This window comes from Artemia franciscana, chromosome 3, assembly GCF_032884065.1.
Source record: "Artemia franciscana chromosome 3, ASM3288406v1, whole genome shotgun sequence".
Lineage (NCBI taxonomy): Eukaryota > Metazoa > Arthropoda > Branchiopoda > Anostraca > Artemiidae > Artemia > Artemia franciscana.
The window spans coordinates 3,302,139-3,329,378 of NC_088865.1; the positions used below are offsets into that span (position 1 = coordinate 3,302,139).

The window sequence follows — 27,240 nt, forward strand, 5'->3', positions numbered from 1 at the left end:
AACAAAAAAGTAGCTTGGACTACGATATTCCGCATGTTTTGAGACGTATATGGCAGGAGTGGAATGCGTTATAGAACGGAGAGGGGGCAACTGCCCCCAGACCCCAGTTTGTCCCTCCCCCCAGCTAAAATTTGAAATATTCAAAAATCGGATCAGAACTAAGATAAGCCTGCATAATTTAAAAATTCACCGAAACGGTTCAGTATTCTTTACTGTATTTTTGCCTTTATGGTACTATATGATTCATTTTTCAGTTTTCAATGTCATTTTCATTTGATATAGGGAAATTAGCTCCAACTTTGCCCCTTCAGAATTTTGAATAGATTACGCCCCTGGTATAAGGTTTTGTAAGTTTCCACTTAACCAAATCAAAGAATTTAGTTTCGTTTTTGGTCTTCTTGATACATTCATTTTTTTTTTTTTTCGTTTTTAATTCACTTTTCATTTAATCCACACGTTTGAAATTTTTGCTCTATCAGTCAGTCTGAACTTATAATCAAAACAAAAAGAAAAAACTAAAGAAATTTACTTTGCTGAGCACAAAAATGAAAAGGTTAAAAACTAGTTTCACTTGGATTTGAATCAATTTGCTTGGCATTTTCTTGCATCTCCAAAATGATTTCTGTTGCAGTGGGCGGCAAATTGTGCGCCCGACCAAGTTCTTCCTAAAAGTAAATATTTTCAACGATTGCGGCACCTCTTAATGTACAACAAGTACAAGTTTATTTATTAAAAGATGCATATATATAATGCATATATATAATGCATATATATATATATATATATATATATATATATATATATATATATATATATATATATATATATATATATATACATATATATATATATATATATATATATATATATATATATATATATATATATATATATATATATATATATATATATATATATATATATATATATATATGTATATATATATCCAAACAAATCCCAGAGCGCTTAGTGTAAACTTGAGAAGAAATATTTTCGCCGCCAGTTCCCTCTTGATCAAGGGCGATAAAGTAGGACTTTTTAGGGGGGAGTGCAAGGGCAGATATCAATTCGAAAGATTGGTACTTCAATTTTAGCCAGATTTGGATTTGAAATTTGAAGGATTTTTTTAGCGGGGGGGGGGGGGGGGTAATGATACTTCAAATTGTTCGCTGAGGGGAAGAGGGGAAAATAATTTTTTTTCAACCCTCACAAAATATGTGTAATATGTACTAGTAAAGTTATAAAAGAAACTAGACAATGCGAGTTTCAGCGATCTCCGTATGCCTGTTCTTATAATACAGTCCACACGGGTTGAAAGTTTGATACCAGGCTTGTGACAAAGGGTCTCTATATGAATATTATTTAGCACAAACTAACAAAGAGAATAAACATCTCCTACCTCCATGCATAGCATCCATGCGGAGTAATTAGTAAACATAATTAAAATAATCATAACTTCAACTTGATGGCCGACAAATTACACCACCTGTGCTTCTTAGAGCGAAACTTTTGACATAAAAGCTAATTTTGGGAAAATATACTACTAATGACTAATTAATTATACTACTAACTACTAATATACTACAAACTATAAATACACTAACTATAAATATACTACTAACTACTAATTTTGGGAAATATACTATACTACTAATGTATAGTCGTGGTTAACAATGAGAATAAATCGATCTTGCCTGCACGTATAGTGTTAATGACAAAAAGAATATAATCAAAAACAGCTAACCTTAACCTTAGTAGGGAACAAAATGGGGAACCAATGCTTTCAGAGTATTTTTTTTTTAACTAAGCTTTTTTGATGGAAGCAAGAATAAAATTGACAAAGAACAGAACTTATTGCTTCAAAGACTACACAACATATATCTACGAAAATAGCTCAAAGAACCTGACTCGTGATATTTCCTTAAGTTAGCTGAATTGTGAAAAATTCAGGGAAGCCAATTCTCTTGTCCCCAAATGCCATGTATGCATTTAACCTAAAATCCAATGATGAATTCATAGACGACTTGACGGGGCGGGGGAAGTAATATAAGCCCCTGATTTCGAAAAAGGTGCTATGTTACTCATTCTAAAATTCCTAGGATGTGCTGGTGCCCCAATAGTGCAGGAGAAAAATAAGAAAAAATATGACACACCAGCGCTTCAATTTCATTTTTAGAATTACCAAAAATAATGTTTTCGTATTTAACTTTTACTGAATGGACATACACATAAATGTCACTTAAGATCTTTACTTAATCAGCTTTGAATTTGAGTGAAAACGCTTTCTCGCTAGGTGTTTTTTTTTTTTTTTTTTTTTTTTTTTTTTTTCAAAACCACTTTTTTCAAACAGTTCGTGGTAACGAACTGTAGTAAGGAGCGACCCGACTCAATAGTAACCGAAACTCTAAAAAAACGGGATTTTGATACCAATAGTTACATCAAAAGTATCGCATTTTAATGCTGATTTTAAATATATAAGTTTTATCAAGTTTAGTTTTACCCATCAAGGGTTATGATCCAGAGAAAATTTGCCTTATTTTAGAAAAATAATTTTAGGAAATATTTTATAATTTTAGATAAATAATTTTTAAAATAATTTTTGAAAAATATTTTAGTTTGACTCTTTCTCTCAACTCTACTTTTTAAAACAGAAAAACTAACTTTAGCGTAATGAGTGGGGCGTTGAGGAGGGAACAGCCCCTTTCATATACGGAGTTATTTCTGTTCGTTTTAAGTTTTAATGTCGCTCCTTACTTTCAGTTGCAAAAACTTGTTTTTTTATTTAATTCACTTACAAGGGAGAAAAGGAAAGGAAATATTCAAAGGGAGGATCTTAACCATCCGTTTAAAGATTTTCGAACATGGAGCTTTCTATGGTCCAATATTTATGCTTGCAAGCCTGTCCACTCCGGAAATGACACAGAGCGGCAGGTGCTACTTTACGATGGCATTGGCCATCGTAAAGTTGGATGGCGTTGACAAATTTATAATAAGCCCGCAGATGTAAGCATTAGCCTACAAATAAGCTCTTAAACAGCTCCTTACGACGTTCCAGTGTCCCACTAGTACTGGAAAAAAAAAATGAAAGAGACATATCAGTGTTTCAAGCTCCTTTTCGAAATTCTCTAAAAATTATTTTTGTATTTGACTTTTACTATTAAGATAAACATAAATAACAGCTGTTACTCGTGAATAAAGTTTAAATGTTTTTTTTTATCGAAGTGTGTTTTTTTTAACTTTTATTTACTAAAAAAAAATGGGCGGAGAATATACAAGAGTTGCAGGTGCTACTTCACGATGGCGTTGGCAAGACAAATTTATAATAAGCTCACAGGTGTAATAAGCTCTTAAAAAGCTCCTTACGACGTTTCACAAGTACTGGGGAAAAAAATGAAAGAGACATATCAGTGTTTCAAGCTCCTTTTCGAAATTTTCTAAAAATGGTTTTTGCAATTGACTTTTATTATTATGATAAACACAAACAACAGCTGTTACTCGTGAATAAAGTTTAAATGTTTTTTTCGAAATGTGTTTTTTAACTTTTATTTACTAAAAAAATAGGCAGAGATTATACATGAGTTGCAGGTTCTACTTTACGATGGCTTTGGCAAGACACATGTATAATTAGCTCACAGGTGTAATAAGCTCTTAAACAGCTCGTTACGACGTTTCACTAGTACTGGGAAAAAAAATGAAAGAGACAAATCAGTGTTTCAAGCTCCTTTCCAAAATTTTCTAAAAATACTTTTTGCAATTGACTTTTATTATTAAGATAAACACCAATAACAGCTGTTACTCGTGAATAAAGTTTAAATGTCTTTCTTCAAAATGTATTTTTTAACTTATATTTACTAAAAAAAATGGGCGAAGATTATACAAGAGGGAGTATTGTAAACAAAGGGCTTTAAACCAAGGAAGTGTACCTTTGTTAATATTTTACTGTCTTTCAAACTCAGAAATATCATCGAAAAGGTGCTATACGGCATTTGCGACGTCATTATCAAGGCAAAATTAATAAAAAGCACGTAAATATGATGAAAAGTTTAAAATAAGCCATCAAGCAGGTCTCAGCAATCTTGCAGTATCCTGCTAGCCTTAGCTAGCAGGGAAAACAAAATGGAGAAACGGAAGATGGTGCATTTTTTCATTTTGATCCACCGCAACTTCTGAGAGGTTTCAATCTTTTCTTTGAAATTCCCCTAAGTTTGTTTCTGCAACAAGATTTGGGAAAGACTTGATTTGGAAAAATTGCCTCCAACTTGCCCCCCACCCCCACTCCAGCATTTTGTAGAAATTACGCTCTAATCCTTGCGGGGTAGAAGAGAAGGTGTGAGGCGTCAACACCGTTACCATTCTCTGTTTCATCCTTTGTACAGAGGAAAGACTATTTCAAAAACTCTAGACAGAAGACCATATTTCAACCAAAAATACTTCCTTACGCTTGGAATTTTGGCAAGATTTATCTCAGGAGCCTCATGAGTGAATGGTGTCCAGGGACCTTGAATTGAAGGATTATCTGTCCTCTGTGGCTTGATGAACCTCATTGGCGGCATTCCTTGAAAATTAAAGAATAGAAAAATAAACAGCCAACGCAGTATCTATAAAAAACAATATCAATATCCAATATCTCTACACAATATCTATGTCCATAAGTGATAATAATCCTTATATTTTAAGTAGTTAAGCACCTTTAAAAATCTATCCTTCTTCCAAGCCCTATTACAAAACAGATGGTAAAAAAGACTAAAATATATATCACAGACCATAATTTTAAGTTTTGGCAAGGGCAAGAGGGGGGGGGGGGAGACCAATTCCAAAAAGGCACCCCTTTCCCCCACCCAGGGAATAGGGATAACATAGTGGGGTGACGTTGGTATTTTGTTTTAAGGTTTGGTTTTTTATATTTTTATCAGTTTTATTCTGCACTGAGGACGGTCAAGCGTAGGTCTTGACCGAAATGTTTACATAATTTTTCAATTTTTTTACTGGCTATTTATTGTCCTCGTTTTCTTCCTTTTTTCGCGATTTTTATGTTTTATCGTGATTAGCCAATGTGGTCGAGAAATTATTTATTGAAAGTTCTAGTTCACTTTTTAAGAGTTTAAAGAGATTGGAGGGCAGCTACCCCGCACGCCCTTTTTCTCCAAATATATCAGATAAAAATTTTGAGATAGCCATTTATTCAAACATAGTTCAAAGGTCAGATAACAAAAGTCTGGTGTCGACACAATCCCCTGAGGCCCGGGGACAGGCCTTGTAAGTTATGCACTGGGGAAATATATGGTTCTTATGGAAGGGATGCTCCTATAAACTTCAGAGAGGGCTCATTTGATTGGAAGAGCTAGTCCCCACCCACGCCCTTTTTTCCACAAATGCATCAGATAAAATTTTGAGATAGCCATTTTGTTAAAAATAGTTCAAAGGTCAGATAACAAAACTCTGGTGCCGACACAACCTTCCAGGGGTAGTCGTTATAAGTTATGCCAAGGGGGCACATATGGTTCTTACAGAAGAGATGCTCGACCAACCTTCAGAGAGGGCTCATTTGATTAAAAATTTAAATTTCTAGTTCACTTTTTAATAGTATAAAGCAACTGGAGGGCAGCTAGCCCTCCACACCCTTTTCCCCAAATGCATCAATTGATACCTTGTTTGCTTTGTTATTTTTTTACTTTGATATTGTTACTTTGATACTAGTTTTGATACTTCAATGAATGTTTGATGTAAAAAAAAAAGAATTTGAAATCAGGAATTTTTTATAAACTCGGAACATTTTGCAATCAAAAATGAACAAAAATTAATTAAAAATAACTTTCCAAAAAGAAGTTTTTCAAAAGAAAGGTAAAGGCCATATTAAACTTAAGATCAGCAGATACAAATACCTGTTAAAATTACTATTTTAAAAGTTACTATTAAAGAATAACCCAAAACGAACAGAAATGAAATAAAACCATCATAGCAAAAAATATTCAACAAGTACTAATACAAATGAATAAATAAATCTTAAAGCGAGTAATACTTAAATTGAATTTGCAAATCCAGCTTGAAACAAAAAAAAATATTTTGCTATTGAAGCATAAATGGAACACAAAATGAACGGAAATTAAATAAACAATCACTGCAAACGAACATACAGGAGATACTAGTATAAATGAATAAATAAATCTTAAAACAAGTGAAACTTAAATTGAATATGCAAATCAAGCTTGAAACAAATAAGAATCAGTACAAACAAGAGTTTGGGTATCGCCTCCTTATCTCACTGTAAAAGTCTAGAACCTACTGCGACATTGGCGCTGTACTGAAAATGAATTAAATTACAAATATTTTCTTTTGTACTTAATATTGGAAATTAAACATTAATTTTACAGTGAAAATTAAACATTAAATTTACAGTAAAATTTTGGACTGATAAGCTTTCAGCAATTAATATCACTGTACATCAAGTATTCAGTTTAATTTATTAGTTCTTTCTAAGATTGTTCAAGACGAATATAGTTTCAATACAAACAAGAGTTTGGATACTGCCCCTTCCTTAACTGCAAAAAACTAAAGCCTACTGTGTCATTGGCGTTTCATTGAAAACGAATCATATTACAAATATCTTCTTTTCCAGTCATTATAGCATTGAAAACGAAAATTACAGTGAAATAAAAACCTTGAACTGATGATCTTTCAACAATTAATATCATTACATATCAAATATTCAACAGATTTTATTTTTACTTTCCAAGACCGATTAAGACACATATTGTTTTCAGTAAAGCGCCAATGATGCAGTAGGTTTTAGACTTTTAAAATGAGAGAAGGAGGCATGCACTAATTTTTTTTCGTTTCAAGCTTGATTTGTATATTTGCACAACTGAATACTTTGTACTTTATAATAAATCTGTATTTATACCTTTATTTATTTTCAGGGGAAAAGTTTTATATAATAATAAAGTACAGTACTGTGGTACAAGTCAGAAAACGATGGGCCATAGGAGCCGAAAATTTAAACAGCAAATCTTGGAAGAAGCTGTCTTTAGCATGGCCACCTAGTATTCACATGAGAAGTGACCAAGGAAGTTAAAAACACCAACCTTTTTTTATACCACAAATTCAATTCCTGTACTTAAGCAGCATTTAGTTCCTTTAGACGATACACCTAATCGAGCATATAGACAAGGGGTAGCCGGTGTTGGGTCGGTACTTAAATAAAGGTACTTAAGTAGGTACTGAAGTACAGTTCCAAGTACTTAAATACATACTTAAAGACATTTTTTGAAGAGTACTTTAAGTACATACTTAAATACATTTTTCATCTAATTATCGATACTTAAGTACAAAGTACAATTTCGTTTTGAACTTCTGCAAAGTCGTCTAGAAATCAGAACAAATTTCAAAACGTTAGGCTTATTATAAATGAATAACAGGATTTTTATGCAGAATTGCGACGCGGCTATTTTTGAGGCAGTAAATTTGAATATAAATCAATGCTGATATTTCCTGAAGAAGTCACTGGCCTGTTGAATGTGTGAAAATCTAGTCCAAATACGAAATACATCATACAATTTTTTAAATTGGAAATTGGAGTTGACATCCTTATAGTTGGAATTGAGTAAGCCATTTCACATTCTTGAAGTAAGAAATGTATGGCATAATAAGGCAAATAAGAAAATAGACCTTAGTAGTTCTATGATGTAATAAACAAAAAAAACAAGTTTTTTTTTAAATGAAAGTAAGGAGCGACATTAAAACTTAAAACGAACAGAAATTACTCCGTATATGAAAGGGGCTTTTTCTCCTCAACGCAACTCCCCGCTCTTTACGCTAAAGTTTGACTCTTTTTCTTAACTCTACTTTTTAAAACAGTAAAAAACTTTAGCATAAAGAGCGGGGCGTTGAGGAGGAAAAGCCCCTTTCATATACGGAGTAATTTCTGTTCATTTTAAGTTTTAATGTCGCTCCTTACTTTCATATTAAAAAACTTGTCATTTTTTTGTTTAATTTCTGGACTTTTTGAATTAATGCATGTTTTAATCTTGGCTCTCCGCACATAAATAATTAAAACGAAATATACATATTAATTTTTTTTGGCTAAATGGCTTTTTCATAGTTTTAATCGGAAGATTTTGAGAAAAAAGGAGCGAGGGAGAAGGCCTAGTTGCCCTCCAATTTGCTGATTACTTAAAAAGGCAACTATAACTTTAAATTTTTTACAAACGTTTTCGTAAGTAAAAAATATACGTAACTTACGAATTAACTTACGTAGCGAACATCTGTATTTGTATGTTTTTATTGCGTATATGAGGGTGCTCACCCCTCGTCGATACCTCGCTCTTTACACTAAAGCTTAAATTTTGTCCCAATTCCTCAAGAATGACCCCTGAATCACAATGGCCGTAGAATAAGTAGTTGTAATTACTAAAAATACTTTAGCGTAAAGAGCGAGGTATTACGAGAAGGTAAACCCCTCATATGCGTTATAATGTCTGTTCGTTTTCAGTTTTAATGCTGCTCCTAACTTTCAGTAGAAAAAACTTTTCATATTTATTTTTTCATTGTTTTTTTTTTAAATAATGCTAGAAAATCCTGCGCCCCCTCCATTGAAAGTCTCTTCCCCCATGAGAAGTTCCTCCATGGAGAGATCCTCCCACGTAACCCCTCCCCTTAACTCTCCCCCCCCCAAAACAAAAAAAAACCCTGAAAACGTCTGTACACTTCCCAGTAACCATTACTATATGTAAACAAAGGTCAAAGTTTGTAACTTGTAGCCCCTCCCACGGGGACTGCAGGGGAGTAAGTCGTCCCCAAAGACATAGTTATTAGGTTTTTCGACTATGGTGAATAAAATGGCTATCTCATAATTTTGATCCGGTGACTTTAGGGAAAAAGAGCGTGGGAGGGGGCCTACGTGCCCTCCAATTTTTTCGGTCACTTAAAAAGGGCGCTAGAACTTTTAATTTCCGCTAGAATGAGCCCTTTCGCGACATTCTAGGACCACTGAGTCGATACGATCACCCCTGGGAAAAAAAAACAACAAATAAACACGCATCCGTGATTTGTCTTCTGGCAAAAAATGCGAAATTCCACATTTTTGTAGATAGGGGCTTGAAACTTCTACAGTAGGGTTCTCTGATACGCTGAATCTGATGGTGTGATTTTCGTTAAGATCTTCTGACTTTTAAGGGGTATTTCCCCTATTTTCTAAAATGAGGCAAATTTTCTCAGGCTCGTAACTTTTGATGGGTAATACTAATCTTGATGAAACTTATATATTTAAAATCAGCATTAAAATGCGATTCTTTTGATGTAACTATTGGCATTAAAATTTCATTTTTTAGAGTTTCGGTTACTATTGAGCCGGGTCGCTCCTTACTACAGTTTGTTACCACGAACTGTTTGAAACTTCTACCACTTTAAACCATTTTTTATATATATAATATCCAAAAGAAAAGGGGTAGTGACACCTTTGGCTACAACTATAAGTATTTAGATAAGAGCGTAATTTTACATCGTAGCCAAACCCCTCCCTCCTTCTTGGAATCTTTGATCTGCCACTGTATCTATTTTGAAAATATTAGAAAAAATAAACTTTTAGGTGGAAAATTTGCACAATTTTCGCCGTAAGGTAGCGAAAACTTTGGAAGTTTGCCCCCCCCCCCCCAATCAGGATTCTTGTGTATTCTCGCCACTGCTTGTAGATCTTAGGTTTAAGGAACTATCTTTGCTCTTAGGGCTCAGGCACCACATCAAAATCATGGTTACCAGGCACCAAGATCACGAAAATTAAAACCCATACCAAATCTTTCAATAACTTGATGAAAATAGGTATATGAGCAAGAGGGTTTAGATGAGCCACTACAATCATATATCTAATTGATTGAGCAGACTGTAGGCTATTTAATCATGCTTGGTCCAATTTTTTTTCCATTACTGTCTTAATTTCTCTAATCTTCATATTTCTTCAAATCTCAACATAAACCTATGCTATTTCAATGTATCTGAAGTGTCTTCCGTTTTTGTATTTAAATTTTTTTTTGTAGCTCGTCCACCCTCGGTCGCATCAGACATTTGTCAAATACAAGGAAAAAGCAGAAAAACAGTCTTCTGATAGGAAAAGATTCCTAATGGAGGATGAAGGAAATGAAGAAAGCATGGAAGAGGGGACACTGCAAGATTCGCGTTCTCTTCCAAGTACAAGTAGCTCTGAAAAGCTATCAAATTATGAAAGAGCAAGAACCCCAAGTGGAGAATTTTTTGAAAAGAGACTGGTGAAACTAAGTAAAAGCCAAGTTGATTATTTGATAGTCAACTATGTAGTCCACTTAAGCTAGTTCACAATGTTATGTTAGTTCATAATCAGAGTCTACTTACCCTTTAAGCACAGTTGAGAAACCTGCCTTCAGGAAACTGGTTCTGGGATTGGCCCCATATGCAATCATAATGAAACAAAAAGAGCCATATCCGTGCGTTGAATCGAAGCATACAACAATGAAAAGATCCTCTATTGAAATATTTCGTGAGACTGACTATCTTTGCACCACTGCTGACATTTGGAGCACAAATCACAAAAAATACATAAGTGTTACGGCCCATTGGATTGACTCTGATTATGTAAGAAAGTAGGCTTCAATTGCGTAGAGACGATTTATTTGAACCTATGATTTGTCTGCTTGTGCTTCCCATCCAAACTCAATCAATGAAGACTTTAGTTTATGCCAGATAATGGCATGGATAATGATAATTATCCGTAAATGATAATGATAATTATACGGATAATGATAATCATAATTATCCATCACGGATAATGGCAATAGTTTTGTTAAAGCTTACAGGTAGTATACTGCTCCGTCAGTGACAGAGAAAGAGAGTGAACAGAGAAAAGAGAGTTTTTAGTGTTTCGGAAAATTTTGATGATGAGTTTTACTGTGATGAAGATACTGTTACTATAGAATCTGTTGGTTACGATTCTCGTTACGTTTTGTAACGAGTTAGTTTTGTTACGATTCTCGACAACAGCATAGATGATATCGACAGTGAAAATTTTATCTCCCGGAGCATTTGAGATGCTGTAATCATACACTAAGCCTGGTTGCACAAAAAGATACTGAGCAAGCATTTGTTAATGCTTCATTTCAAAGACTTCATCAATCCACCATGTCCAAATGTCAAAGCATAGAGAATGTGGCAAATCACAGCACAAAATCTGCCGACAGTTTTTGGAAATTACTGGAAGGCACTCAGTCGCACCAAATGCTACACGCTGGAAGTCTCTCCATGATGTAGTAAAGCGTTTTGTAGACATATCTGATGCAGAACATTTATCCAGTGCCTGTGATGAACTGAAAGTTCCAAAGTTAGAGCCGGTGGAGAGGGACTGCTTAAGGAGTATGTGCTTATTACAGATCCACTGTGCCAAGCCTTATATTTAGCAAAACAATTGCTATCCTGGTGCTGTTTTTAGTACTTTATGGTTTGGAGACTAAACTAAAAGGACTTCAGAATATCTGTATTCTCAAGCATGCTTTGCCATTAGTAGAGACCATTTTAGGTGGTTTGCATGAACACTTTCCGCATGTTTTCTCAATTAAATTGGATAGCCTTCAGTAAACTAGTCATAGCTACTTGCTCTCGCCCGAGTTTCAAATTACGATGGTTGACTCCAGCCTTGTAAGGGCAAAAAAACGAATAATAGACATAATGAACTTAGAAATGAGCAAAGCGGCCATGCTTGTCTCCCGTGATGAGCTTCCACCAGTAGTGTCTCCAGTATTGGCATATTAAGAAATGAGAGGGAATAGTCAATCTGGATTTATTTTCGTTTATGGAAGATAAAGATACTGTCAGTGACTAAGAAGTAAATATAGATACTAGTCTGAAAGCTGAATTCTTCGAATTTCTTCAAGACAAGAGGAGGACCCTCGATTCTCTGAAAAACTATCTATAAGTTGCAAAACTGTTTAAGAAATTAAATACACATCTCCCATCATCTGCACCTGCTGAACACCTATTGTCCGCTGAAGGAAATGTATTGATTGAAACAGACACTGCTTAGAAGATACTAAGTTTGAGAAGCTTTTGTTACTAAAAGTAAACAAAGATGTCATGACTCCTCATTATAATAAGGACTTTTTTTCAAACATTTTTTTTTCGAAGTAGTAGGATATTAAACTGTGCTATTGATCATAGTGCTATGGCAACTATTTAAACGAAGTTTTCATAGTTTAAGTTCAGTCTTCATTGACAGATTCTGGACCAATGAAGGCCAGTCATCTGTTGACGGATCTGTCAATCTGTCAGAAAAAGACCGGTCTCCATTGGTTCAGATTCTAGAATCTGGGGCTAGAATCCTTCAATGGAGGTTGAACTTCAGTTTTTTAAGTAAATGTAATGCATTATTCACATTGGTGTGATAAGAAATGTTACCTCACTACATCCGAATATAATAAAACAGCCACGTAACGCTAATATTATGTTACGTTGACTTCCATATCTTTCTTGACACGTTGAGACCATCAATTAAGCTCTGATTGGTGGTACATGCCAGAAAATAGAACCGAGCTTTCCTGATCCCACCAATCACACCAATATGAACAATGATATCACACCAATGTGAACAATGTTTAATGCGACATTCAGACGGGTGACATAAGAAAAAAAATCTGAAAAAGGTTGAAAAGCCTATTTGACATAACAATTGGATATATCATACTTGTTACGTCACCCGTAATGTTTACCCAATGAAGCCGCTATGAAAGTCTATACTGATTATAAATCTTAGACAGTTTTTACTATTATAATGAATGAGAAGCCTTTTTTTTGCTATAAAAGTTCTAATATGGTTGAAGCTGAGTTCAGGTCCGTTTCCAGGATTCTCGTTCGGGGGGGGGGGGGGGTTACTGTAAAAATTTTGTTTGGGGTGGGGGGGTTACCAAAAAAAAACTTTCCATGAATTTTCCCTAATAGCTTCGAGTAAGATTAGAGCATTTTTAGATGAATTTTAAGTCGGAAAGCATTTTTTTTGGGGGGGGAGGGTTCAAATCTGGTAGCCCCCCCTGGATACGGCCCTTGCGTACTTAAGCACTAAGGCCTAAAGCACAATTTACTTCAAGTACTTAGTACTGATACTTAATTACAATTTTGGTTGAGTACTTTGTATTTATACTTAAATACTTTTTTGGGGTACCGAACCCAACACTGGGGGTAGCCCCCAAGTCCCCCTACAAAGTGAGACTTTTATCGATTTCCTCAACGTTTCTATCTTCTTCTTCTTCTTTTTTGATAATTGACGCGTTAAGATAAGAAACAGATTGAAAATAAGAAAAACGAGAATATTTACAGCCAGTGAAAATTAAATTGCAATACAAATATTTCGGCCGAGACCTCCACTCGACCGTCCCAAAAAAATTGGACCTTAAAAGAAAACAACCGCTACAATAAATTAAAACCAAACTGCAAAAAATTAACACGAATAAACAAGTAAGAACCTCTCCAAGCAACATTGAAAGGGTAACTTGACTGTTTAGGGGTTTCGACACTGTTTCACATTATTCAGACTTCTTGTGTAAATATTTTTCAAGAATGGACCAAAAAATATGTCCAGTCTTTCTTGTATTTATGACAGTATAAATATATAAACAGTGGCAGAAATTCTTATACTTCCATTAAAGATTTTTGGGACACATCAGTCGCACACATTTCTTCATTACTCCGCCTTCTTTAATATTTATATTGTGGTAGTAAACGAAGCTATTGTTGTAGCGCAAAGGGAAACTTCCCTTTCTGCACGTTATGATGTGCCCCATTTCTGAATCAAATTTTTGCTACTATTAGTATACTTATACTGTGGTGTTAGTTTTAATATTTGTTTTTAACAGAACCTCTGAAATAATTGTCACAGTTATTGTTCCACAAGAGTTGTGCACTTTATGACTAAGACTAAAATTAAGAAAATCAAGTTTAATTAAATCAAGAAAATTTATTTTTAATAAATTTAATAATTTATTTTTAATGATTATGGGTCGTAATTTAATAATAATTATTTTTAATAATTATGGTTTTTAATAATAAATATGGGTATAATTTAATAATTATAATTACTTTATTAATAATTATTTTTAATAATTTATTTCTTAATAAATTGAGAAAACTTAAGAAAATTAAAGTAAGAAAATTAAGAAAATTATAAGAAAATTAACTAAAATTAAGGCATTATGACTAAACTCAGAATCATCTACCAAATCCATATAGACATACACTTTTTAAACAATGAAATTCTAGATAATGGAGAAATTTGTGTAATAATATATAGCTGGATTCTCAAGTCTTGCTAATTGTCTATACAGCTTACTTCACGTCTCTGTCCATTATGAGAATTTTCAACCCCACTTCCACTATTTGTCTCAATAGGCTTGAATAGAAGAAGCATTCGTAAAATATGAGATAAAAGCTTTTCTTTAAAAAGGGGTGGGAGAGGAAAGTGTAAAAGAGGGAGGGAGAGTATACAAAAAGAAGGGAGAGTATATAAGAGAGAGTAAGAGCACACAAGAGGGAGGATCCTAAAACTCAAATTTAAGATTTTTATCCACGGAGATTGTGTGCAAGAGAGTATGAGAGTATGCAAAAGGAAAGGAGAGTATACAACTAGGAGGAAGAGTATACAAGAGAAAGGGAGAGTATATAAGAGAGAGTAAGAGCACACAAGAGGGAGGATCCTAAAACTCAAATTTAAAATTTTTATCCACGGAGATTGTGTGCAAGAGAGTATGAGAGTATGCAAGAGGAAAGGAGAGTTTACAACTAGGAGGAAGAGTATACAAGAGAAAGGGAGGGTATATTAAAGAGAGTAAGAGCACACAGGAGGGAGGATCCTAAAACTCAAATTTAAGATTTTTATCCATGGAGATTGGGTGCAAGAGAGTATGCAAGAGGAAAGGAGAGTATACAACTAGGAGGAAGAGTATACACGAGAAAGGGAGAGCATATAAGAGAGAGTAAGAGCACACAAGAGGGAGGATCCTGAAACTCAAATTTAAGATTTTTATCCACGGAGATTGTGTGCAAGAGAGTATGCAAGAGGAAAGGAGAGTATACAACTAGGAGGAAGAGTATACACGAGAAAGGGAGAGCATATAAGAGAGAGTAAGAGCACACAAAGGAGAGGATCCTAAAACTCAAATTTAAAATTTTTATCCACGGAGACTGTGTGCAAGAGAGTATGAGAGTATGCAAGAGGAAAGAAGATTATATAACTGGGAGGAAGAGTATACAAGAGAAAGGGAGAGTATATAAGAGAGAGTAAGAGCACACAAGAGGGAGGATCCTAAAACTCTAATTTAAGATTTTTATCCACGGAGACTTTGTGCAAGAGAGTATGAGAGTATGCAAGAGGAAAGGAGAGTATACAACTAGGAGGAAGAGTATACAAGAGAAAGGGAGGGTATATAAGAGAGAGAGTAAGAGCATACAAGAGTGAGGATACTAAAACTCAGATTTAAGATTTTTATCCATGGAGATTGTGACGGCACCCTTTTCCTACTTTACCAAATGAGTAGAGGTAAAAGGAAAACTTACCTTCTCTCATCCTCAAATATTCTGACCATCTATAAACATCCTCTTTCGAAAAATCGTCCAATGAAATCAGCTCTCTATGACCATTTACTAAACAGGAAATCGAAATATAATATATTACCATATGCTTATAAAATATTTGTTGATAAATTATCAACAGGAAATTGTACGAACCTTTTCAGGGGGATTGATGAGAAGACTGATTTCAGGAAGAGAGGTGAGTACTGAGTATTTGTAGGAACACCATGCATAGATGTTTGACACCAAGAAAAACTACCAAAAGTGAGTACCATATTAATAAACTAAAAATCCAAAATAGCTCACAATTAAAACAACTCAAACTTAAGGAAGAAGTTTATCACCAGAAAAATTTAATTATATCACGTTAATACTTTAGGCAGAACCAGCTTTAGAATTTCATACATAAGCATCATTAATCAAAATAGATTAAAACAAGATCCAAAAACGCAATAATTTGCAATTTTGAGATAGAAATTAAAATGGAATAGCAATTGAAATAAAGTTATAAAAAAAACAAATCTTAAAAGAGAAGGTGATGATTATAATCCCATCTCCTAAAACAGAAACTTATCTTCTCTTCATATCATTTGAGCATTAGATGGCTCTTTTAATCCCCCAGCCAAAAAGTAATAAAGATAATCCAAGCTTTATTCTACTCTAATCTAATCAACATCTATTGTATGCCTGGGAACAGAGAGTTTTGTGTGTCTCCTAAAAGTTCTCAAAATCTTAACTTGTCCTAATCATCAGCGCTAACCTGTCGGCCAAAAATGAAACTAAATATACAAGTAGATGGCATTGCACGCAATGCAACCAAGTTTTATTCCACGTCTATTCTATGTTTGGAAGCAGGTTTTGCCTGTCTCCAAAAAGTCTTAAAAATTTGAATAAAACTAGGATATTAGATTATAGTTCAATTGTCTTATCCACCTTATTGCCGAAAAAAAATTACATCTTATTATTAAAGAGCTACCAATTCACCTTCTTCTCATTTCCATTCATCTGTTATCAATAGATTTCAATGATTTATTAGTGGTTTTTAGTGGTTGCTGCTATAGCTGAGAGGTGCTGCACTAAGAAGACCTGCTTTAAGGTATTTATAAGTTAGATGGTAATTTTGCTTAATAGAAATTGCGAATTTTCAAAATTTCAAGTATGCTAACTTCACAGCAGTACATATTTCTTGAATTTATAAACTAGTCTTTAGAGGATTCGATCCTTTAAAAATTATTTATTTAACCTCCACATCAGCTTACCGTCTCAAAGTTCCATCAGCAAATTTTCCCTGGGACTAGTTATCATTGAAAACTGTTGAAAACCTGTAGTTTGACTATGAAATTTGATTTAGAAAGTGCGTTAGCAAGGTTTTAAGTCAAAGCGGGTAGACCAAAGGGTATTCCTTTATTTTGAGCTCATCTTTGGAATTTTCCTTACAGTTATGCTTGGACATTTTAGGGACTATCCTTTCCTGAAATTTAATGAAAAAAATTCTGCGCTGTTTAATTGTAAAAACACAATTCATACTTTCTAGTTATTTAAAACTAAATATCTTTAAGTTTCATCAAAACTAAATATCTCTATCTCCAGAACAAAACGAAGGAAGCTAAATGTTTTTTCTAAAATTCCTGAGAAAGTTTTTAGACTTTAGCTTTAGCTTTTAGTTTCTGAGGTGCAATGTTTAGTTTAAAAATTTTAATTATGGTTGTATTGGTTGTATCATACAACCATGAGGTGCTTAGTTTAGTTTCTGAGCTTTTAGTTTTCTGTCATTTATTCAGATTTCGTATCCAAGCACTACAAGTTATAGCAAGACCATAAAATCAAGTCTAAATAGTTTGACCAAGCACATTAAGAATGTTCATAATGGTCGAAAATTATAGGGTGATGCTTTAAGTTTAAGGTATTGAATTTATTCGCCCTCCACTGCCCTTCCAGTGTCCCGAATGTTCCAATGTTCGCCCTCCAGTCCTCACCACCATAGCACTCTTGGAATAAATACTCTACAGTCATCTTAAAGGGTGATGCTAGAGTGCAATTAGGGTGATCACTTAGGGTGATGCTTTAAGTTTAAGGTATTTAATCCCCTTAGTATAAATCAAACAGTCATAATTTAAAGTGAAAGCTGTTTGGTGTCAACAACTGTTACATTGTATTATCTCTTTTATTCTTCATATATTTTACTTCTAAAAGCATCTTTTCATCTTATTATATTAAAAGAAAGCAAAACTAATATTTGTACAGTGTCAGCTCTAGAGGGTAGGGCTTGATATCAGGACAGTCAAAATCCATACAAAAATATTAAACTCAACCAACAATGTAACTCTCAATATCATATAGCATAAAACAAGTTCAGAAACAAACAACCGCAATTATCTTCATTTTAACACAATTTCCAGAGTATTCCTTTATGGAAAATACCTAAATAAAAGTTATTGAATGCATTGAGCTCTGACAAATATTCAGTGTAAATAACAAGATAAAATAATACTTATCCCTAACTGACGATCAAAAGTAACAATAAGGTGGATGACGAATTTTAACTTCTAGTCAGAAGACAAATAGCAGCAAAAAAGAATTTAAATACATAATATGTGTATACAAACAAAAAAGATCCACAAGTAGCAAAAGATGAGATAGAAAATGAACATAGGGAAAAAAACAATTACAAAGGGAAGTATAGATGAACAGGAGCAAGATTTTATTTTTTGTTTATGCTTGTTGTATTAGTGTGAGCCCATGACAATGGCCCAAACCAGCCCATGGCCTATGGTCCAAACCAGAGAAAAATTCTTTGGAAGATTTCTATAAGTGTATGGATTGGTGAAAAATTGATACCTTTTGACAGGGCCTTAGAAGAAAAACCAGCATTGTTCAAGTCAGGGATGTTAATTAAGCAAGGCTTAGCAAAACACAAAGAGATGAAGTCTCTTTTTGCTCTCTGAAGGCCTATCCAGAATAGATTATACATAGTTACCCACTCCGGAAGATAAAAAATTAGTGAATTTAATTGAAAGTGAAATTAAACTTACAATACTCAGCAATGACACGAGGACTGCGATGTCTCCTTGGCTTTAAGTATACTACAACACCTGGGTTGTTTTTTGCATAGTCAAGTAGGTCACTCTGAATAAAATCCCTAAAAAAGTAAAAGTAGAAAGATTCTAACAATTCATTAAAAAGGAGGTGTTTTTGTCAGAATTCATTATAAAAAGAGAAATAATCTTTTTTGGGGGGAGCTAGAAGTCTTTTCAAACTATGTAAATAACAATACAACCATTTTTACTGTACTTTAAAAGAAGCAAATTTCGAAGTCTTAAGTTTATGCTCCTCTGAAACACACGATTTTGTAACCAATCTATGTAAATAAATAAATATAAGCCAAAATTTATAAATTTTTATTTAAAATTTATAAATAAATGTGGTGCAATTTATGGCTTAAAGCCATAAATTGCACCAAGATAGGACTGAAGAGCAAAAACATTCTAGACCAGAGGAATGAAAATTTTTCAAAAATGACTTCAATGAAATTGAATTACCTAAAGATACGATTTCAAGTAGTAATTAACTGAAGAAGTATTTGGAAATTGTCTTGCTAATTAAAATTTTGATGCAATGAAGGAATGTATTATTTTAGCTTTGCTGAAATAAGTGAAAGTAGAAAGATTTTAACAACTCATTAAAAAGGAGGTAATATAACAGTGAAGAATCTTTTCTGGGGGAGCTAGAAATCTTTTTAAATACTATGAAAATAACCTATAGAAATATTTACACTGTGCTCTTTAGGAGGAAATTAAGAAGCCTTAATGTTTATTTTCCTCTGAAATGCACAATTTTGTAACAGCCAAAAAAATGCACCAAAAGGACAAACTAGTAATATTCTTGAATCGGTAATTTCAGATCCATTTACAAGGCCAGAATTATGATGTTGCTTGAAAAATTTTTTTAGAGAATTTTTTAATCAAAGATTTGATTAAAAAAGGAAAATATCCCTAGCTTTACGTATTTTTTTTTTATCTGTATTCAATTAAAAAGGGCAAAGAAAATTTAACAAAGATGTAATTTAGCAGATGGATAAAACTGAATCTCAGCTGTCAAATTTAACAAAATTGTTGTCCAAAGTTGATACTAAAACCATGGAATGGCAGAAACATAACACATTGAAAACTTACATAGAGAATATAAATCTTAAAAAGAATTAACTCTTGCCTTTGTGAGTGGTCATGTTGACTTTTAACAGTATATACTCCTACTATGCCTAATGTTTCATTGAAGCTCCAAGGCAACTAAGGCTAACACAGCTCCTCCTCCACCCCAATCTACTCAAAACTTCACTCTTAAACCCCAATCACAAACTTCAAGTTTTCTTCTTTTTTATAGCCTCTTTTAACCACCACTTGAGGATTTCCTACTTTTTAATTGACCCTGGATGAATGAGCTGAAAAACTCATTTTCTTGGCAACTTTATCATTCTTCATCTGTAAAACATGACCTAATTATCTAAACATTTCTTTCATTACAGACCTAGACAGTAGCATTGAATCTAATTTGCAGCATAACTCAATGTTTAATATTTGGTTATTCAAACAAGTACTTAAAACTTTCCTTGGAAAATGTGACTCAATTGCCTTTTTTGCAAGATGTAGTGATAAAATTGTTAAGCTACATCAACGAAACGTTCAGAAATGGATTTACAGCGCAAGCTTAAGTAGTAAGGTCACTCCCAGCTCTAATCTCTATCTAATCATGCCAGTCTTCAGTTCAAAATAATTACTTTTCCAGTTTGACTGAGAGCAGTGCTGTTGAACTTTAAGACTGGCTTGTCTTAGAACTATATTGTATACATCTAAATTTTTATTTTCATTTTATATCTATATTTTTATTTTATATTTTATAATCTATATTTTTAGAACTTTAGTTCAACTCTAATGTTGCCAATAAAGAAATATTGGCAACCTTTTTTTCTTGGTCAGCAAGGATCTAATTGCTAATCAATTACTTGAGAGATTCATTGACTAAAAACTTGATAACCTTTTTTTCCCTTTGACAAATTTGCGCAATAAAATTAGAAACTGCACGCATTTAAAGTACACCTAAGCCAGTGGATTTTTTTTTTTACACCATCAAAAGTTTCAGGTAATCTGTTCTAAGCATCAGAATGCTTTTTGGTCTAATTGTAATCTTCTTCACCATTCAATATATTGTATTCTAAATTTTTACATTTTGAGCTAATGAGCTAAAAAGAATTGCAAATAATTTAATGAGTTATAGATGAAACACCTACCAAAGAACTTTTAGCAAAGTCCTGATAATAATAAGCAGAAAGGTTTGTTTGCCTTAGCAACTTAAACAACAAAGACATTAAACTTAACTATAAACCTATGTCACCTAAAATGAGCATGCATTTCACCTATGTCATGCAAGTCATTTCTAGTTTTATTTCATAATAGTAGATGCATCAGGTTTTGATTTCATTTTATTTACTGCAATAGTATTAATTGAGTTGATAGTATTTGGTATGCCTAAAACTGCTGTCTAGGTGCCAAGACAGCAATCTGCCATTTAAAACTTACATAGGTAATATGGAACATAAGGTAGTATGTAATGTTGGTATGCTCTCTAGTCTGAAATTTGTGATATCATACCATGTGTCAACAATCTAGGCTTAGTTTACATGATTGTCAGTTTAAATTTTATAATTTGTATTAAATACATGTTCCAAAATATATAAGTTTTATATTGCCTAGATCTTTCTTAGTATAGCTTAGTAACTGTTTTACTAAGTCTGGTTTACCTGAGTTGGCCATTGCTGTTTTATTGTGGCGTTTTGAGTTTTTGACCTGACATGTTAAATTGCATCATCTCTTCTTCCCTTGCTTTTATCTACTAATGTTTATCATATCCAATTTATCTTTAGGCTTCCCTTGCTGCAAGGCAGGTAATGTTATTTAATTTTTATTGTTCTGTGCAATCTAATCATTTGGGTACCAATTAGCCTACATTACTAACTTACTTAAATATAATAGTATAACTTAATAAGTAGCGACCCTCAAGGAACAATCCTTGGACTGACCTTAGTCCTCATCTACATCAATGACCTGGTAGCTGAAACAAAAACCACCTTACTTTTTACACTGACCATTCCAAGCTATTTGGTGACATGGACAACAGTAGCCTGCAAGCCAATCTTAACAAAATTCAAGCATGGGTAGATAAGCGTCTTCTGTCCTTCAACATCTTGAAGTGCATCACTCTTCATTTTGGCCATGGTAATCTTCAGAACCAGTAGACTATGTGCAATGGAAAAATGTCATTGACAGTCTTCCTTTGTACTTCTAGTAGTGGTAAAGACCTAGGAGTCCTGTTGGATGACAGTTTACAATTCCACAATTCACCACCCAAGCAGTTTCCAAAGGGACACAAATTTGGGACTCCTGAAAAGAACTTTCAGTAATCAGCCCTCCACAGTTTTTCTGGAACTATACAAAGCTCTGGCCAGTCTAATCCTGCTTTGGAACATGTCTTGCTGGTCCTTTCTACAAGAGCAATATCCAGCTTGTTGAAGGTGTCCAAAGGAGAAAATGCATCAAAGGTTTGCACAGTCAGCCTAATGCAGTAGATTACACCCTCTCAAACTCTGCTAACCTCTCAACACTCGTTTTTCAGCATATGCATAATGACATGATGCTCACCTACAGATATCTCCAGCAAACAGACAAGAAGCCTTTGACTTTATCTCCCCACCACAGACAAACACAAGGACTTTCCAAAAAGCTATTCATATCCACTGCTAATACCAAAACCTAACTAGATTTTATCATCTAGCAAGTGGTGAATGATTGGAACCAACTAGGCCAACAGACACTCTCTGCAACCTTGCCTGAGGAATTCAAAACAAGGCTTGACAAGAAATGAGAGGCCAGACCATGAAGATTTGTGGGAAAATCCTTCCCAGCCCTCACTACCATAACACTCTCGGAATAAATACTCTAGAGTCACCTTAGAGGGTGATGCAGCTTGCCATACCCAACCATCTTGCACACTCAAACCAAAGTTGCTGTTGTGCAGTGGTGCCAACTCTAAAATAATAGACAATGGTTCTTAAACCACACCTACCATGTGATCACTGTTAACAAGTGGGTTTAAATTGTATCTCTCAAGCACTCTCTAGTCCTGATGGTTTGTTGCTTTACCTTAACACAGAAACAAGATCTATTGCCATCATCAACTATGGAGCATCACAGTTCTTACAACTAATTTGCTCTGAAGTGCTAATTAAGGTAATTAAGGTGTGAACTTTAGACCCTACTTCTTTTTGATACATAAGCCTTAATAAAGTTCATTAATAGAATGTGAGTTGGATTATAAGGCAAAATTTGAATTCTTATTCTAAATCCTTTCCTAATTGGACTGAATATAGCCCTAAGGCAAATATTTAGTGGTTGGCCACTTGCAAGCAAAAAAAAAAATGCTGAACAGGATAAGGTTCATTATCTTATGCTATTTCCAAATATCATAGTCACTTTTCTCAAAAAGCACCAACCTCCCTGAAAGTCCCAGATATAGTTCTGAGAATGCAGAAAAAACTTCAAAACAATAAAATTTCCACATAAGCCAATATTATGTAGGAAGTTTCTATTAAATGAATTATAATGTTATCTTACATTGTCATCCACTTTTTAAAAATAATATTTTGGTAAATATTTAGTGGTTTTACTTTCTACTAAATATGGAAATACTACAACATTCTGGAAACTATAAAATATTCTAAAATGTTGACTTATGTTGTATTGTATCGGATTAACAGTGCTTCTTGACTGCTAAGGTCCCTGCGTTGGACCTGCAGTGCATTCCTGCAGCATGATTTGATCTCTGGGTCCTGGATTACCAAGCTAAGGTCAAACCCACTGCGCCACCACAGGACTTTGACCTATGTAATTATTAAATGAAGAACAATTAAACATAACCCCCTTCTCTTATATAGCATCCATACCACTTCCATATAGCTTATAAATTAATAAGATGAAAAGAGTTATCCTATTGACCATTCAATGAGCAGGCATTATATATTCACTGAGTAGGGAAGGAATAAAGCAAACACATTTAGAAATAATTTAGAATAAGACCTCAGTACTCAGACAGCACTTAATATTCAAACATCTTGATAGAAAAAAATGTATCTTTCCTAATCACAGACAACAGGCTCCTAATCTTGGATATGACGTATATAGGTTTGGTAGTTTTGATTGGTTGATTGTTAACACTAGACTAGTTGGGATTGGCTGACTGCAATCTTCAAAAACCTTTTTTAAACTTAGACCAAAGTTACCTTCACAGTATAGCCTATTTAGGCCTAAACATAATTAGCTGGATTCAAGACATTTTTGAAACATTAAATATGACTAAGATTGAGCCTGTCTGTGATTTAAATATGATACCTTGTTCTAAGTTTAAGATCCTATGTCCAAAGTTGGACATTATTTTTCATGATCAGGCTTAAGCATAAAATGTGTGTCTAAGACTAGACTCCAATATTGGCTATTGATAATATTGGCTATTGATAATATTAGTACCTCATAGTTCTTCAAATTTAATGACAAACCTCACAGTTCTTCACATTTAATGACATTTGAAATTTTTAGTGTTGTTTATAGTTAAAATGGTCAAGCTAATAATATACTTATTTGGAATATATTAGTGAGTCTGATGACAAAACAATTTATGTTTTAGGTGGTATGGTAGACATTTTATTGTAATTTAAGTTTCGATGTGTAAATTGGCTCTCTATGTACTGGGTATCATAACCTAAGTAAGTATTTTAGAATGCTATAAATTAGTTTCCAGAATTTTATAGTGTTTCCTTGAGGAGATTATAACCACTATGCATAATCCAACACATAGCCCATATTCACTACCATACTATTCAGCAAAATCCAAATTTCATCTAGTTGACATTACAGAAGCCCGGTTGACCAAAGAGCCTATGACATAGACTACAACTATTTTCAATTAACAGAGAAGAATTTTATTAGGTCTTAAGTTATCTTAATTCAAACTTTGCAGCAAAATAAGGTAAAAATGGTAAATATTTATATACTTGGCACAAAATGAAGAAAGGGGGGTATTGCAACATCTAAAAGACAGTAAGATGGCTTATGACTAGGAGTGTTGGATAGATGAAATTTAAGCTCAGTCCATAAAAAAACATGGCATGTCTCTGAAGTAACTCATAAGGGAAACTATCAGCTATTATGTCTCAAACATACTTTCTGTAAGTTTAATCTCTGTTTATTCATTACTGTTTATAAATCATCATTTCAATCTATCCATTGAATAAAAAAGACAGAGCAAAGTAAGGGGATACACTGCCAGAAAAGCAACTATGATAGGTTATTATGGAAAAGCATAAAATAAGGCATGTTCTCTTCTGAAGTGGTCCACCACTAATTTTTGGCAGTAGCCTACCTTACAAAAAGCACCATACAAATCCTACATTTTGTTTTTCTACAGTTTTCTGCCTTAGCCTATATCTTTGAAAAATATTTTAGTGTAGTATTCTGTCTATTATATGTCAAAAAACCAATTGTAACCCTATTAGGCTACAACAAATTAGCAGAAAAATAACAAAGGTAAAATTCTAGTTAATTGACTTCTTGCTATCTCAAAAAGGGTTTAGGTTAGGAAAATGAAACTTTCAGGGATGGGTCTACAGGCTAAAGTATGTCATGGGAAGGTATTTTAAAGTACCCACCTCCACTCCTTCTCCCTCTAGAGGGCCCTGAAGTTCACCTACATGACAGGTCTATACCTATTGAAATTTTGACAAAACAACATTTTACCTTAATTTTCAGTTACTAGTTGCCTTTTCTCTACCTTTAGTTCTGAAAATACAATTCCTGTTATTTGAGTAGAATTTGGAGCCATATCAATGTTTTTTTTCAAAATTTAGGAAATGTGCTTGCATATCTTTAAAACCTTATAAAATGGGGTAAAATTCTAGTTAATTGACTTCTTGCTATCTGAGAAAGGGTTTAGGTTAGGAAAATGAAACTTTCAGAGATGAATCTACAGACAAAAGTATGTCTCAGGAAGGTATTTTGAAGCAACTACCTCCACTCCTTCTCCCTCTAGATGGCCCTGACCTTTGATGACCTCTAAAAATATGTGTTATAAAAGTGAAACCTTGCAAAATAGATCTTCTGCTTAATTGAAGTACAACAAAATTATTTTCAGCTTCATGACTTGCTCAATTCCATTTTATAAGGTTTTAAAGATAGGCCTATGCAAATACATTTCCTAAATTTTGAAAAAAAAACATTGATATGGCTCAGAATTCTACTCAAATAACAGGAATTGTATTTTCAGAACTAAAGGTAGAGAAAAAGCAACTAGTAACTGAAAATTAAGGTATAATGTTGTTTTGTCAAAATTTCAATAGGTATAGACCAGTCATGTAGGCAAATTTCAGGGCCCTCTAGAGAGAGAAGGAGTGGAGGTGGGTACTTCAAAATACCTTCCCGGGACATACTTTAGCCTGTACACCCATCCCTGAAAGTTTCATTTTCCTAACCTAAACCCTTTCCAAGATAACAAGAAGTCAATTCACTAGAATTTTACCTAAAATGGAATTGAGCAAAGTTATGAAGCTGAAAACAATTTTGTTGTACTTTAATTAAGTAGAAGATCTATTTTGCAAGGTTTCAGTTTTACAGCACATATATTTTTAAAGGTCACCAAAGGTCAGGGCCCTCTAGAGAGAGAAGGAGTGGAGATAGTTGCTTCAAAATACCTTCCCGGGACATACTTTAGTCTGTAGATTCATCCCTGAAAGTTTCATTTTCCTAACCTAAACCCTTTCTGAGATAGCAAGAAGTCAATTAACTAGAATTTTACGATACCAAAATATGAGTCTTCTCTATTGTAGGTTACCTTTGCTTGTTGTCATAAAGTGTTCAAAGAGTTGGAACTGAAGTACTCAACTCTCTTAATCTACAGTTGTTTTTTCATCCCTGATTTCCTTTGCAATATTATTTGTCTATATTTTGCACAGGCCCGGCATAGACCCATTTTTTGTCTTTACATGAAAAGTAACAGCCTAAACCTGTCAGGCTGGTAAAATGTTTACCCACCTTACTCCTTTACTTGGTCCAGTGCTTTTACAAAACTTGAAAGTTAGCCTCTGGAGTTGACAAACATATCTTCCAATTCCATTTCCAAGCGTTGAATGAAGAAAACCAGATTTTAAAAATAAGTGTGAGCTAGACATTTTTGCATGTATTTGAATTTTAAAAATTTTGCTAATCCTAGATGCTGCCTAGCCAGAATATAATTGTTAAATATTAACAAAAATTTGGTTCAGAAAGGTGACATCAAAACGCGCAGAAAGCGAAGTTTCCCTTCGCGTCGCAGTAATAGCTTCAATTGCTACCACAGCATAAATAATAAAGAAGGTGGAGCAATGAAAACAGGTGTTCAACTGATGAAGAAAGGTATGTGATTAATAAAATCTTTTGCAGAGAGTCTAGGAGATTTTACAGCTGTTTATATATTTATACTGTGCCACCTAGCCATTTTAAGGCCTGTTTTCACTGGGATAATTGTTGAACTCATTTTTGCTTCCCATTCCTGTGAAAACAAATATTTGCTCATCAAAAATGTGGACTTGTC

At 33.7% G+C, this 27,240-nt stretch overlaps 1 protein-coding gene across 1 annotated transcript; it reads right to left on the minus strand.

Annotated features, from left to right (window-relative positions):
* Nucleotides 1–508: 508 nt before the first annotated feature.
* LOC136024756 (large ribosomal subunit protein mL43-like) lies at nt 509–26,910 on the minus strand. The gene is made up of 5 exons (XM_065700206.1): nt 26,703–26,910; nt 18,606–18,712; nt 15,559–15,645; nt 4,440–4,555; nt 509–665 (listed from the first exon to the last, which is right to left on the minus strand). The coding sequence occupies exons 1-5, from the start codon at nt 26,837–26,839 to the stop codon at nt 555–557; spliced, it is 558 nt and encodes a 185-aa protein (XP_065556278.1). The 5' UTR covers nt 26,840–26,910; the 3' UTR covers nt 509–554.
* Nucleotides 26,911–27,240: the final 330 nt, after the last annotated feature.

What these genes read in the sequence shown, in the direction of transcription:
- LOC136024756 (XM_065700206.1), bottom strand. Translation starts at nt 26,839, where the DNA reads ATGTCTAGCTCACACTTATTTTTAAAATCTGGTTTTCTTCATTCAACG. An exon ending in TCGTGTCATTGCTGAGTATT is followed by an intron (nt 15,646 to 18,605) that starts GTAAGTTTAATT and finishes TTTCCTGTTTAG; the next exon opens with TAAATGGTCATAGAGAGCTG. An exon ending in ATATTTGAGGATGAGAGAAG is followed by an intron (nt 4,556 to 15,558) that starts GTAAGTTTTCCT and finishes TTAATTTTCAAG; the next exon opens with GAATGCCGCCAATGAGGTTC.